This window comes from Notamacropus eugenii, chromosome 2 (assembly GCF_028372415.1).
Source record: "Notamacropus eugenii isolate mMacEug1 chromosome 2, mMacEug1.pri_v2, whole genome shotgun sequence".
In the NCBI taxonomy this organism is placed as follows: Eukaryota; Metazoa; Chordata; class Mammalia; order Diprotodontia; family Macropodidae; genus Notamacropus; species Notamacropus eugenii.
This window is the reverse complement of record NC_092873.1, coordinates 373,603,680-373,615,314: the sequence shown is the minus strand read 5'-3', so window position 1 is coordinate 373,615,314 and position 11,635 is coordinate 373,603,680. Positions and strand designations below refer to the sequence as shown.

At 48.6% G+C, this 11,635-nt stretch overlaps 1 protein-coding gene across 7 annotated transcripts in view; it reads left to right on the top strand.

Annotated features, from left to right (window-relative positions):
• The window catches only part of TBX4 (T-box transcription factor 4), a 54,672-nt gene that overhangs the window by 2,535 nt on the left and 40,502 nt on the right, over positions 1 to 11,635 (top strand). Inside the window, exons 1-3 of one of the 7 annotated variants that reach the window (XM_072646915.1) lie at positions 560 to 806; positions 5,537 to 5,695; positions 8,029 to 8,123. In XM_072646915.1, coding sequence (XP_072503016.1) covers positions 5,540 to 5,695; positions 8,029 to 8,123 — 251 coding nt within the window. In that variant the 5' untranslated portion in view covers positions 560 to 806; positions 5,537 to 5,539. The other 6 variants (XM_072646917.1, XM_072646916.1, XM_072646914.1 and 3 more) reach the window with 6 other exon arrangements.

Sequence of the window (11,635 nt, the reverse complement as noted above, 5' to 3'; positions counted from 1 at the left end):
GGTGTGGTTTGTGTTGTGTTCTTTAGCAAATATGTGTATCTGTGAGTATGTCTCCATGCCAGTTCCTTGGCTTCTGTAGGTGAGTATCTCTGTGTTTAGATGTCTGTGGGTTTGAGGAGGCAAGAAGGCCTCTCTGCTTTGTGGCTGCCCAAGTTCAGGCTTGGCTAAGCCCCTACACGGTTCTCGTGAGTCTTTCTGTCTGACAGTCAGTGTGTCCTGGCCGGCTTCTCCCTTCCCGCCTTCCTAATCTAAACCATGCGGATTCCTCAGTCCCTTCCTAGTCCAGAGGGGCCCAGCCCCAAATGTTAGAGCAGAAGGCTGCTGGCCTCATTCAGCTTAGGGTATTGGGGTGTCGGGACAGTAGATTGGAGTGGGGTGCAGGGGAAGCTTGCCCCCCACCCCCACCCCAGCGGGATGGCGGGAGCAGTCCTGATTGACAGTAGCAACGTCAGCGCCTGAGGGGGGGCCAGGCCGGGCCTCCGCCTGGCCGGGGGTGGGAGGGAGTGAAGGAGGGAGGGAGGGAGGGAGTGAAGGAAGGAGGGAGGGAGAGAGGGAGGGGAGGCCCAGCCCCAAACCTCAGCTTGCAAAGGAGATCAAGGGCCGGGCTCCAGAACTGGGATGTGTCGGGCCCTGAGGGTGAGGCGGGTGGCTGGACACTGACCCAATCGACTCTGAGCCCCCAACCTCTGTAGCCTCCATCCCCAGAACCCGTGAGTCTTCTCCTTCCCGGACTCCGGACCCCTAGGTCCCCCCGGGCCACAGGAGCCTCCGGATGCGGCAGCCGGGCTAGCCTGAGCCCAGCCAGGGTAAGTGTCTGCGGTTCTAGGGATGGGGAGCACTTGGAGGAGCTGATCACTGGGGACCATAGAGGAAAAGGTCCCGGCTCCTCCGAATCAGTGCCATGCGTGATGGGGAAGGAAACGCAGACCGAGAGTGGAATTAAATCAGGGAAATGGGAATAGAAATCCGGGTCTATGACAGTAGCAGGATGGGAGAAAGGCATACCGAAAAAAAAAAAGCGAATAACGGAACAGCTTAGGAAAAGAGTTAGGGCAGAACCACAGTCCAGGGAGGTAGAATAACGGATATGAAACATGCCCCTAAGGTTTCGAGATAACAGTAACGAAAAGACCAGCATTCAAATAGTGAGCCAAAGTAACAATGTTAATTCTCCTCCAAATAGAAAGGGGGAACGAATTCCATAACATAGGACCAACAAGAATCAAAACAGTTAAAAAGACAAGACGGTAGGAGCAGAATTAGCCACTATTGTCCAAGCCATGATGGCTATTTAAACGGGACTCCTCGACCCAGGAACTTTTCACCCTCACCTGGGTTCGCAGACTGTCCGCAGCTCCGAGAACCCGTGAGGTTCTAAACATTGGTACAGTTTTGAAAGTGATTGGAAATCTGCAACTGACAAGGCGACAGTAGGCTAAATAAGCCAAGTCGCTCCCCGACTGCTCTTTATAACTACTTTAATAACATTATAAATTATCCTAAAGTGACTAGAACTATCGAGGCAACATGACTGATAGCAGCCCAGGTACTAAGAGCAACAGTTACATTATTCATGACTGAAGAAATAACTAGAACGTGAATTGTGGAGACATTGACAAAGACCAGCGAAGCAGTAGCTACAGAATTGAAAATGGTAAAGTACCAGAAATTATCCACCTAGTTCTATAATAATGATGATGAGAGGAGAAAGACACATTAAGAATCCGAGAAGTATGTTTTAGATATCAAATTGCCTGAGATAACCAAAGTACCATAGCCCTAGTCATGACAAGCAAAGCATAAAAAAAAAAACAAAAACAAAAAACAAAAAGAGAACAAACAAACAAACAAAACTATTCCGAATAACGGTACTCAATTGAAAAGGATTAAACCCAAGAGACAAATAGCATCTAAGGTTTTGTTTTTTTTTTTTTAAGGGAAACAGTAAAATGTTCAGTGAATCCACTGACTGAAATCGGGAGAGATAGTTGTAGAACTAACGGGTAGGAAAAAAAGGTGACTAGTGCTATAGATCTGGGATGGTGTGAACTGCAGTAATCAGAGCAACGAGAGAAATTTGCTAATTGCAGTAACCCAAACAGGTATAAGTCTTCTAAATGGCAGTGAAGATCTTTTTATAATATAGTCCATGACCCCAAAATGACAATAACTGTATTAAAAGTATTCTTAAGGAAAGTGCGGGTTAGGGGGAATTATAATTCAACATATTAGGAAGAAAAGCAAATGTCTTAAACAAATGAAAGAACAGTTGCAATGGTTATGATACCACAAATGCAGATTTTTTTTTAAAAGAAGGAAAAAGAAAAAAGAAAACAGGAAAGGGAAGAGAGGGGAAAGAAAAGGAAAGAAAGAGAAGGAACAGAGAGAAGGAAAAGAGAAATAAGGGAGTTCAAAGAGAGAACCCGGGACCAGATTACGGGAATATATTTAAAACCGCAGAAATTGAAGGAATTATTTCGGATTTGCCCACACTAAACCAGCGCACTAGCAGCTGGATGGCTGCTGCAAGCTTGCCGGGGACTGGGAGATTTTCGTCTAAGTTACCGCATAGCAAAGGTGAGAGAGCTAACGGAAATGGAGGTTGGGATGCTGCGGAGGGAGGGTCATCTGCGAGTGTGCTGGAAGAGCCGCAGTTTTGACAGCAAGACCAGAAAAGGAGAACTGCCTTAAAGCCGGGAGAAGCTGAACACAAACCAGGAAGAAGGGAATCCTAGCCTTCAAGGAGCCGGGAGACGCTCGCGGACCTCAGTAATTCAAAGTTCGCCAGTGGCCACTGGGAGCTCAGTAACGGCATCAAGGGCCGGCTAGGATGGAGTTGCTGTGACTTGGGGTCACATCAAGCCTGAGACAGCGATATTAACTAAAGGACAGCTAGGATCGCTAACCACGGGCTACAGGAGGCTCTTCTAGCCGTGGTCCTCGGAAATCCGCACTCCCATTTCCCACCCCCTCAACGCCCAGGACAGTGAAGATTGGAAGGCTCCGCGGTCCCCATCAGCCAGAATATCTGGTGAAACCTAGCAGCCACACTAACTCTCAGACAGGGGCCGCTTCCCAGGTGAAATGGACCCACTACCTGCTTTCCCCACCCCTCACCTTCAAGTCTTCTTGCCATAGACTTGAAAGTCAGGCCTCTCTGGGATGAGCCCAGAGCTCTGAGCTGCCCTGGGCTACTTGGTTTCTAGGCGGGCTTCTGGAGCGGGCAAGACAGCGCTGAAGGCCGAGGCTGCTGCTTATCTGGGGGACATGGAGAGAAAGGCGAGAAGGGGCTGCCCCTAGGGGCGCAGGACCCAGTCCCGGCGGTTGGTGCCTAAAGATCCAGGGGAAGGCCTGAGCCTGGCCAGCGCCCTGGGCTCTGAATGGGGGAGGACTGCACTCTGCACAGCTCGAGCGGGAGCGGGCCTGGTGGGGTTTCTCGGGAGTCAGGGGGCAGCCTGACTTTGTACATCTCTGTGGGTGTCTGGGGCTGGCTGGTGTTGTGTTTTGGAGGAGGGGGTGTTTGGATTTTCATCCCTGCATATTGCTAGGGAAAATGTAACAGGCTGGGACCGGTGATTCTACGATCCAGCCTCTGCTGAGCGCAGTCTTTGGCCCTTTCCTGGAGTTCCCTTTCAGTGCCCCGGCTGAGGTCTGCCCGATCCCTCTCCGCTGCCTAGAGGTAGGGCTAGGCTTAGCAGGACCCACGGGGGCTCTGGGATCTCCCTCTCTGATTTCTGCCAGCCGCAGGACTCCGAGGCACTGAGAGGCGAAGCTGCTGGGTAAGGGTACCAGGGCCTCTGTCTCTGGCTTGGCCCTATAGCAAGCAGGGCCTGCTAGAGAGAGGGCAGAGCAGCAGAATAGAAAGGCTCTGGCCAGTCCAGGTTAACCGGATGGAGAAGGGAAATGATTCGCTTTTACATTTTTCAAAATATAATTGTTATTTTTAATTTTAAGATCAAGAAAACCAAGGGGCAGAGGTGTCTTGGAGACCTCCGAAAGTCTAGGACACTCCTCTGTGTGTTCGCGCATCTCCATCATCATTTCTCTGTGGCCTGCGTCTGAGTGTCTGTCTGTGGGTCTGTCTGTCTGTCAGCGCTTATCTTTATGGGCTTTTCCCAGTCCCTGGCCTCTGCTGGCTTTTATCTCTTTGGTTGCACTTGGCTTGTTTATACTCAGAAGGCCTAGGGGGTGCGGGCTTGGGAGGGGGGAGGAGGGAGCCACTCCAGGCAGAGAAAACTGTAGAAGAGCCCAGGCGAGGGGGGAAGGCAGGGAAGAAAGCAAAAGATGAGGATGGAGGGGAGAAACAGAGGACAACAGAAATGAAACAGAGGGGCAGAAGATTAGAGAACAGGAGAAAAAAAGGAAAGAGCTAAACCAAGAATGGAAAAAGAAAACAAATAGGGAGAAAATAGAGAGTAGTCCAGGAATGATGGAGAGATTTCTAGGTTTCTTCAGGCAGTAGTTATTGGAGGGGTGAAGGTTGGTGATTTGGCAGGGATACTCACAGGTGGGGAGGTTGGGATGGACCCATGAATGTCAGGATGGCAGGAGCGATGGTGCTTTAAGAGCAGAAAAGTAGATTTCTGAGACCTATGATCCTGAGTCCCCTCTTCCCAGATATTTCCAGTCCCTAGTTATTACACTGAGGTCACCTGAGAAGAATCTGATATTTTAGAGATACCTCCTTCCATGCTGCCTCCACTTAATTCAAAATTGTGTATTTTAATTTTAGCTTAATTTGAGCCAGTCTTCTGTGTCTAAACATTCAGAATCCACAGTCCAAGCAAAAGGCAGGACAGGCTTTTAACTAGGTCATTCAGGCCAAATCACTGGGTACAGTTTAGTTGGGCCCAAGGATATGAAATGCTTTTATCTTGGCCTGAGTTGTGGAGGTCCAGTTTAGTCTTGTCTGCAAATGCTGTCTGTCAGTGGTTGGTTGTGGTATTTTAGTGGAAAATGGACTATAGGTTTCCCATGTCTGTCTGTTTGCAAAGTGAACCCTTCAGTTTCTGAAGTCATCTCTCTCCAACCTTGAGGATCTGTCTCTGACTGGAGTTGCTTGCCTGCGCCACACTCCCTCTCAGTGCAGGCCACACAGTACACTCAGGATTTGGAGTCAGAGAATCAGGGCTTCTGGTAGTGCCTCAGCCTGGGGCACAATCACAACTGACAAGTGATAGAAAAGGATGGAGCTGGGTACCAGAGATGGGACTAGGGCTGGAGCTGGACACAGAAACAGTGAGAAAGATAAAGGCACGTGGGGAGCTAAGAGCTGACTAAAGTTAAAGCTAGGGACAGAGCTGGGGATGTAGACATCCAGATGCTGAACAGAGCGCATGCACACATATCCAGGGTGAGGTGGTACAGGAGAGGAGGGGCTCTAGATATAGTATTGCCACATGAGCTAGAGGGCAGCTCCCTGCAGGTGTTACAAGGCTCCTATACTACCAGTGCCAGGCCATCAGGTTCTGTCACAGGACCCCTGCTGTGACTCTAAAGTCACATTTTGCTCTGTGTGTCTGTATATGTCCCACAGGAGATGCTTCAGGACAAGGGCCTTTCTGAGAGTGAAGAGGGCTTCCGAGCCCCAGCCCCTGCACATGGCGAGCAGGCCTCAGCTCCAGAGCCAGCTTTGGGTGGACAGGGCCTTACTGGTACTCCCCTCAGCAGCCCCCAGGGCCAAGATGCTGAGCAGGTAGGAACTGAGGGCTTAATTGGGATGGACTGCTGGGGATTGATGGGATGGAAATGGGGCCGGAGTCCACCAGAGTGTCTGTCCGGAGGCTTCTCTGTGTCTTTCTGGGAGAGTGCCTGGGACAGGGAGACCCTGGTGTTTGTCTCTTTGTAGATAGGACCTTTTCATCACTCTATATCGGTCAGAGGACAATCATGCCCTTACAGACGCGTGCGCGTGCACACACACGCGCGCACACACACACACACACACACACACACACACACACACACACACACACTCAGGGCTGATCTGAGTTGGGTGCCCCGTCTCCCCCCAGATCTGGGCTCCAAACAGAGCAGGGCCCTTCTCTCCCGAGATGCCCATAAAAGTGAAGAATTTACTGTCCCAGACCCAGATGGCCGGGCTTTTAAATGTTTCTTCCCCCCACTCCCAAAGTGTCCCTGGGCCCCTTGCCTGGCGGGGCACTAGCTCTATCGGCTGGGTCTGGTTTGCTTTGTAACTTGTTTTTATGGGCAGCCCAGGCCCGGGGGCTGTTTGCAATTCTTCCCCCCGGGGCTTTGGTGGGGTGGGGGAGTGGTCGTTAGTAGTGCCCACTCCCTTTCTCTTTTTGGTGGGTATATAATTCGTTCCCTCCAACGGGATCTGTGCTTAGGCACAATGATTTAGGTGCCTGGATAATTCAGCAAGAAAAAAACCTTTAACTTCTGGCCAAATTGTGTCAGATAGGGTCCTGCCATATTGACCGAGATTCCTAGATCTTCGGGACTTTTTAGACTTCTTGGGTATCCAGGCCTAGAGGTTAGAGACCAGGGATGGGGCGGAAGTCTGTGCTCTTTTGGTTTTCCACCCCCTCCATTTTTCTCATCCCCGCCACTGCCTACTTGGGTTTCAACGCCAACTAGCTGGCAAAATGGGGTGAGGACCCCGGGTCGAGGAAGCGGCTTCTCAGCGAGGAACACCAGCCGCAGGTTGAGGCTCTCTGGAGGAGAGAAAGCTTGGAGGAGAGGAAAATGCAAGCCTCTTGGGGAAGAGAGGAAGAGAAGGGAACTGGAGAAAAGCAAAGTGTTCCCGACTTTCAACCTGACTAGCCTGTTAGAGGAATCACCCTTGGCCTGAATTTCGATTCCCACAGATATTCTAATTTCGAATCTCGTAGATAGTCGAATTTCAAATCTGGCAGACACTCGAATTTCGGATCCTCCAGACATTCGAATTTCGAATTTCCAGTTGTGTCGAATTTCGGTCGAACGCTGTACAATCTTGGTGGGAGGTTCAGGGCCAAAGGAGCGCAACAACCCCACGCGCATTTATTTTGTATTCCGTTTCCCACTCTTCTAATTTTCTGGGTTACCCGACGCGTTGGTAGATGAGGAGGAAAAAAAAAACAGATTTTTAGGGCAGATAAATTTAACGATTTAATTTCGCCAGAGTGCGAAATACTTCCAATTGCCGCGTTAAAAGGTCCGAAGCTCGGAGGAAACCTCGGACTCTGGCTTTTCCTTTCCCAAGGGCCGGAGTCACCTGTCCCACGCGTTCGAATAAGGCGAGGGTCCGGACCGCTTCTCTCTTTTGTTTCCATCCTTCATGGGTCTCAGACTCTCTCGTGGGGTTCAAAAATGGTTTTAGATGTGTTTATTTTGTGCATATACATACATATTATGAAGAGGGAGAAATATTAATTTTCTAAAGTGACTCGTCCATTTAGTATTTTTTAATCTGAAAGCGGGGGAATGAATTAGAGAAATCGATTCCTGAGGACCAGGTTACCTGCTCCGAAATTTTGTAGTATGCAATCGGCTTAGTCCCAGTTCCGAGTCGTCGTTGGTTTGGAGCCAGACGTAACAGTCTTCCGTGAGCAGAGTTGTGCTTTGAGAGGGGCGACAAAAATCATTGGGAGTCTCATAGAGTGGGACAAGAAGCCCCCAGGATGAGTCAGGGGTAACCTCCTCTTTCCTAGTCCCAATTTTCTGGGGGAGAGTGGTGTGTGTCCCCACGCCAAGAAAAAAGGGACGAGTCACCACCATCCGTTCCTCCCACTCTCCCTAAACACTACTTTGGTGACCTCGGTCTTGCCCCACCCCCCACCCCCATCTACCTTTGTCGGATTCTTGAGTTTCAATCCCCCTTCCAGCTGGGTGTAGGGTGCCTCCTGCCTTTAAGCCTCTCAGACCCCCATTTCTTATCCAGGAGGCCAGACCGAAAATAGGAATTTTGATTAGCTCAGAAAAGTGGAGGCCCCCTCTCCCCTCCGGAATCAACGGCTTTCCTAGGGGAGGGAGCCCAGAGCAGGGGCCCGGCGTGATTGCTTGTCCTCTCCCCGCTTCTCTCAGACAATCGAGAATATCAAGGTGACTCTGCACGAGAAGGAACTCTGGAAGAAATTTCACGAAGCGGGAACCGAGATGATTATTACCAAAGCCGGCAGGTCAGTTTTTGTGGGAGTATTCTTTGGAGATCTTGAGGGTGAGGTTGGGAGAGTTAATCTTACGTAGGGAGGGGTCAGGTCTGTGAGACCGATGTTCCTTCATCCCCTGAGCCCTCGGCTAGTTTGACCCTGGGCTGAGAGCCCAAACTGGAACTGTATGCTCAAATCTTAGCCACCCTATCCCTCAACCTCCCGTCCCGCATTCCCACCCCCACCTCCTACCCCCCCGACGCCCGCCAGGGATTAAGCTGTAGCAGCTCAGGACCCTATAGACGCCAACCGTCTAGATCCAGGCCTCAACCCCAGACCTTCTAGAAACACTTTGTGCCTTCCTGCGAATTTCAAGTCCGGAGGCATGGTCGGAGACATACAGAACTATGCAAACAGCAGGCAAATATCACCCAGTACTCTTGGACCTCCGGTTCTGGAGTTCTTTAGTCTCTGGAGAGGGGGTACCTGGCAACCTCGAGATCTCCCTCCAGCTGCCGCAGACTCAGCATGGGGCGGAAGAGAAGGGGACTTTGATTTTCCTCTACCCACCCAACCCCCTCATCCCAGCTCTCCTCAGGGAGTAGCCTAGAAGCTCCAAGTTGTATGGATTTAAATGAGATGCTTCCAGGCAGAAGGAAGGGAATCTGGGATACACCTGAGTTGGTCCAGTGTAAACCGGGCAGGAGGGGAGAGATTTCGGGATTTTTCTCCGCTCTGATTTGTAAGGTTTTTGTCCGGTAGGCAGGTGCTGGGGAAGGGGGACCGACAGTCAACTCAGCGGGCAGGTTAAGCAAGAGCGCCATCCTTGTCTCAGTGAAGGACACCCCCCAACTACTTATGGGAAGCTTGGGGGCTGCCCTAGGGTGTTCCTCTCATTCCTCTCCCCCTTGGGGCAAAGGCGCCGATGGGGTGTGGGTGTGTGGTAGGGGATAGGGGGTCGGGGCCAAGCAGCTCTCGGGGTGGCTGCCAGAAGGGTGATTTATAAAGTGGAAACATCTTTAAAATGCGATGGTGTCTGTGGGAGAGAACAGGGTTGAGGGGAGAGAGATGGAGGTTGAGACAGCCGGGGAGATAGGGGGAGAGACATTCAGACTGCGTGTGCGGGACCAAAATGAAAGGGTGAGGGGAGCAATAGATCCGATGAATTAGATTTGTGTGCGCAGTCAGTCTGGAAACACTGCTTCAGACCTCCCATATTTCCCCCTTCCCAATAGCAGGGTTTGTTGGAAACTATCTCTTTGCCTGGTGATTCCAACTCCCCCACTTTAAATGGAGGCATGAGTAGTAGTAATACCAACAAGTAACCTCCGTTACTATAGCAAAACCTAACGCCTTTTTTCCCTTTTGTATAAATGTTTCCCCTAGCTGTGCAACTAAATTTCAGAAATAATTCAGGATAATAATTCCAAATCTTCACATCTTAAATGATATTATGTATGTGTAAATCACTTTGTAAGTGTACTTTATCAATAGGAGTTACAATCATCATCATCCTTTATTATTAATAATAATTTAGTGCTGAGGTGAGTGTGTTGCCTTCAAGGGAAGTCAATTACTTGCTCCTAACCCATCTCCTTATTATGAACCTCAATTTTCCTCTTTATTTTAGCCGGAAAATAATAATAGGCAGAAGTGGCTGTTCTCTTCTGACTCCCCTCTTCCTAACCCCCAATACACACTCTTTCCACATTGAGGCAACTCTTCTCATATGCATAATCTGGGGAAATCTGGTGTCTCAGTAATAAAAGGACTCTGCAGAAACACAACTGGTTACCTTTCTGGGGTGGGGAAAAAGGAGTTTTTATCATTGTGCCATGGTTTTGCAGAGCTTCTCTCCATGTTTCCATTCATTCCATTTCAGGAATAGGGTTTTAGGGATAGTGAATGGAGAAAAGGGCAAGAGATCCAAGTCCAGAATTGTCCATTTTGGGGGGAGTAGCCATAGATGACATTTTCATGGGAAGATTGCTTGGGATTGCTTGAATGATGGAACATTCTCTGCATGCCTGCACCTCTGGGTGACAGTTAAAGCTTCAGACACCTTAACTTCAAGGAAGAAAGATCCTTGTGGCCCTCACAGGTGTTTGCTCTGTCTACCAGTAGCCCCAGGGCTCAGAGAGGGGAGACCTTCCAGCTTTAGGCAGATGTTGGTGAGTGAGCTTGGCAGAAGTTCAGGGATGAGCAGCTGAGAATAATGACAATAGTAAATAGTGGTTGTGATGATAAAAAATTTTCCTTCTTGCTGATGGCTCAGAGAAGGGGTGGGGGGTGGGGGAGAATCCCTTCCTTTTCCAACAGAAAAAGTTATCTATGCTGTAAATCTTCTCATTAAAAAAAAGTCATTTAACTGGCCTCACTTCCTCTTCATTATGCTCCCTGTTAGCTCCTGTTTCCCAGAGTAGACGCTCACCTCCCTCCTCCTAGCTCCTCCTTACTTACTCCCTCTTCTCATGCCCCCACCTGCAGTCCTCTCAAGGTAGTAACTCACACATTTATATAGAGCTTTGCAAATGCTCTCTGAATGAGATTTTTAAAAAAGTTTTATTCTTGCCTTTTTTATACACCAATCATTTTCTCTTAAGTCTCACCCCCCCCCCCCAACATTTTCTCCTAACAAAGGAAAAACATTTAAGAAAGGCCGACACAGCAACCTACTCTGAGGCCTTACACCAAACTCCATATCTTTAGTCCCCACCCCTCTCCTGAGAGGTAAATGAGGTTCCTTGTTGATTATCCAGGGCCTAGGTTGCTCATTACAATTCATCACTTAGACAGCTTTTTATGGTTGCTAGTGGTTACATTACTGTAGTCATTGCATATATATCATTCTCTTGGTTCTGCTGTTTTCACTCCGCATCAGTTCAATCAAGTCTTCTCATGTTTCTTTGAATTCTTCATATTTGTGTTTCTTGCCAGTGCAGTAATATTCCATTACATTCATATTGAATAATTTGTTCAGCCATTCCTCAACTACTAGGTGCCTATTTTGTTTCTGGTTTTGTTTTTGTTTTATTATTGAGGGTGCATTTTAAATCTTTGCAAACCCTTACCAAAAGAAACTTATCAAAACCATAACCTTTTAATGACAAATCTTTCCTGTTTTCCAGAAAGAAATATCAAGAGTTCCCAAATCTGATATTTGCAAAATCTTTTTGCACCATCCTTGCCTATCTGGGATAATCACTGAGGCAAGATAAGTAATGGTCCCTGTCTATAACAAAAGCAGAGTAGGATAATTGACATAAATACATTTTAAAGGATTTTTAAAGAGGTATGACTTTTTAAAAAAGGGATATTTTTTTTGGCCCGGATGATTTGAGGGTGCTGGTACAGTTCAGTAGATTGGGCAGTAGACATCCCCTTCTTTGCCTATGCAGACAGAGGTACATGGCACTGAAGTATTTTGAAATAAAGGTCATAATTATAATAGCTCCTATTTTTCTGAGGCAGGAGTTTTTAACCTGTGATCTCTGGATTTGTTTTTTGTTTTAATATGTTGATAGCTTTCAACATAATTGGTT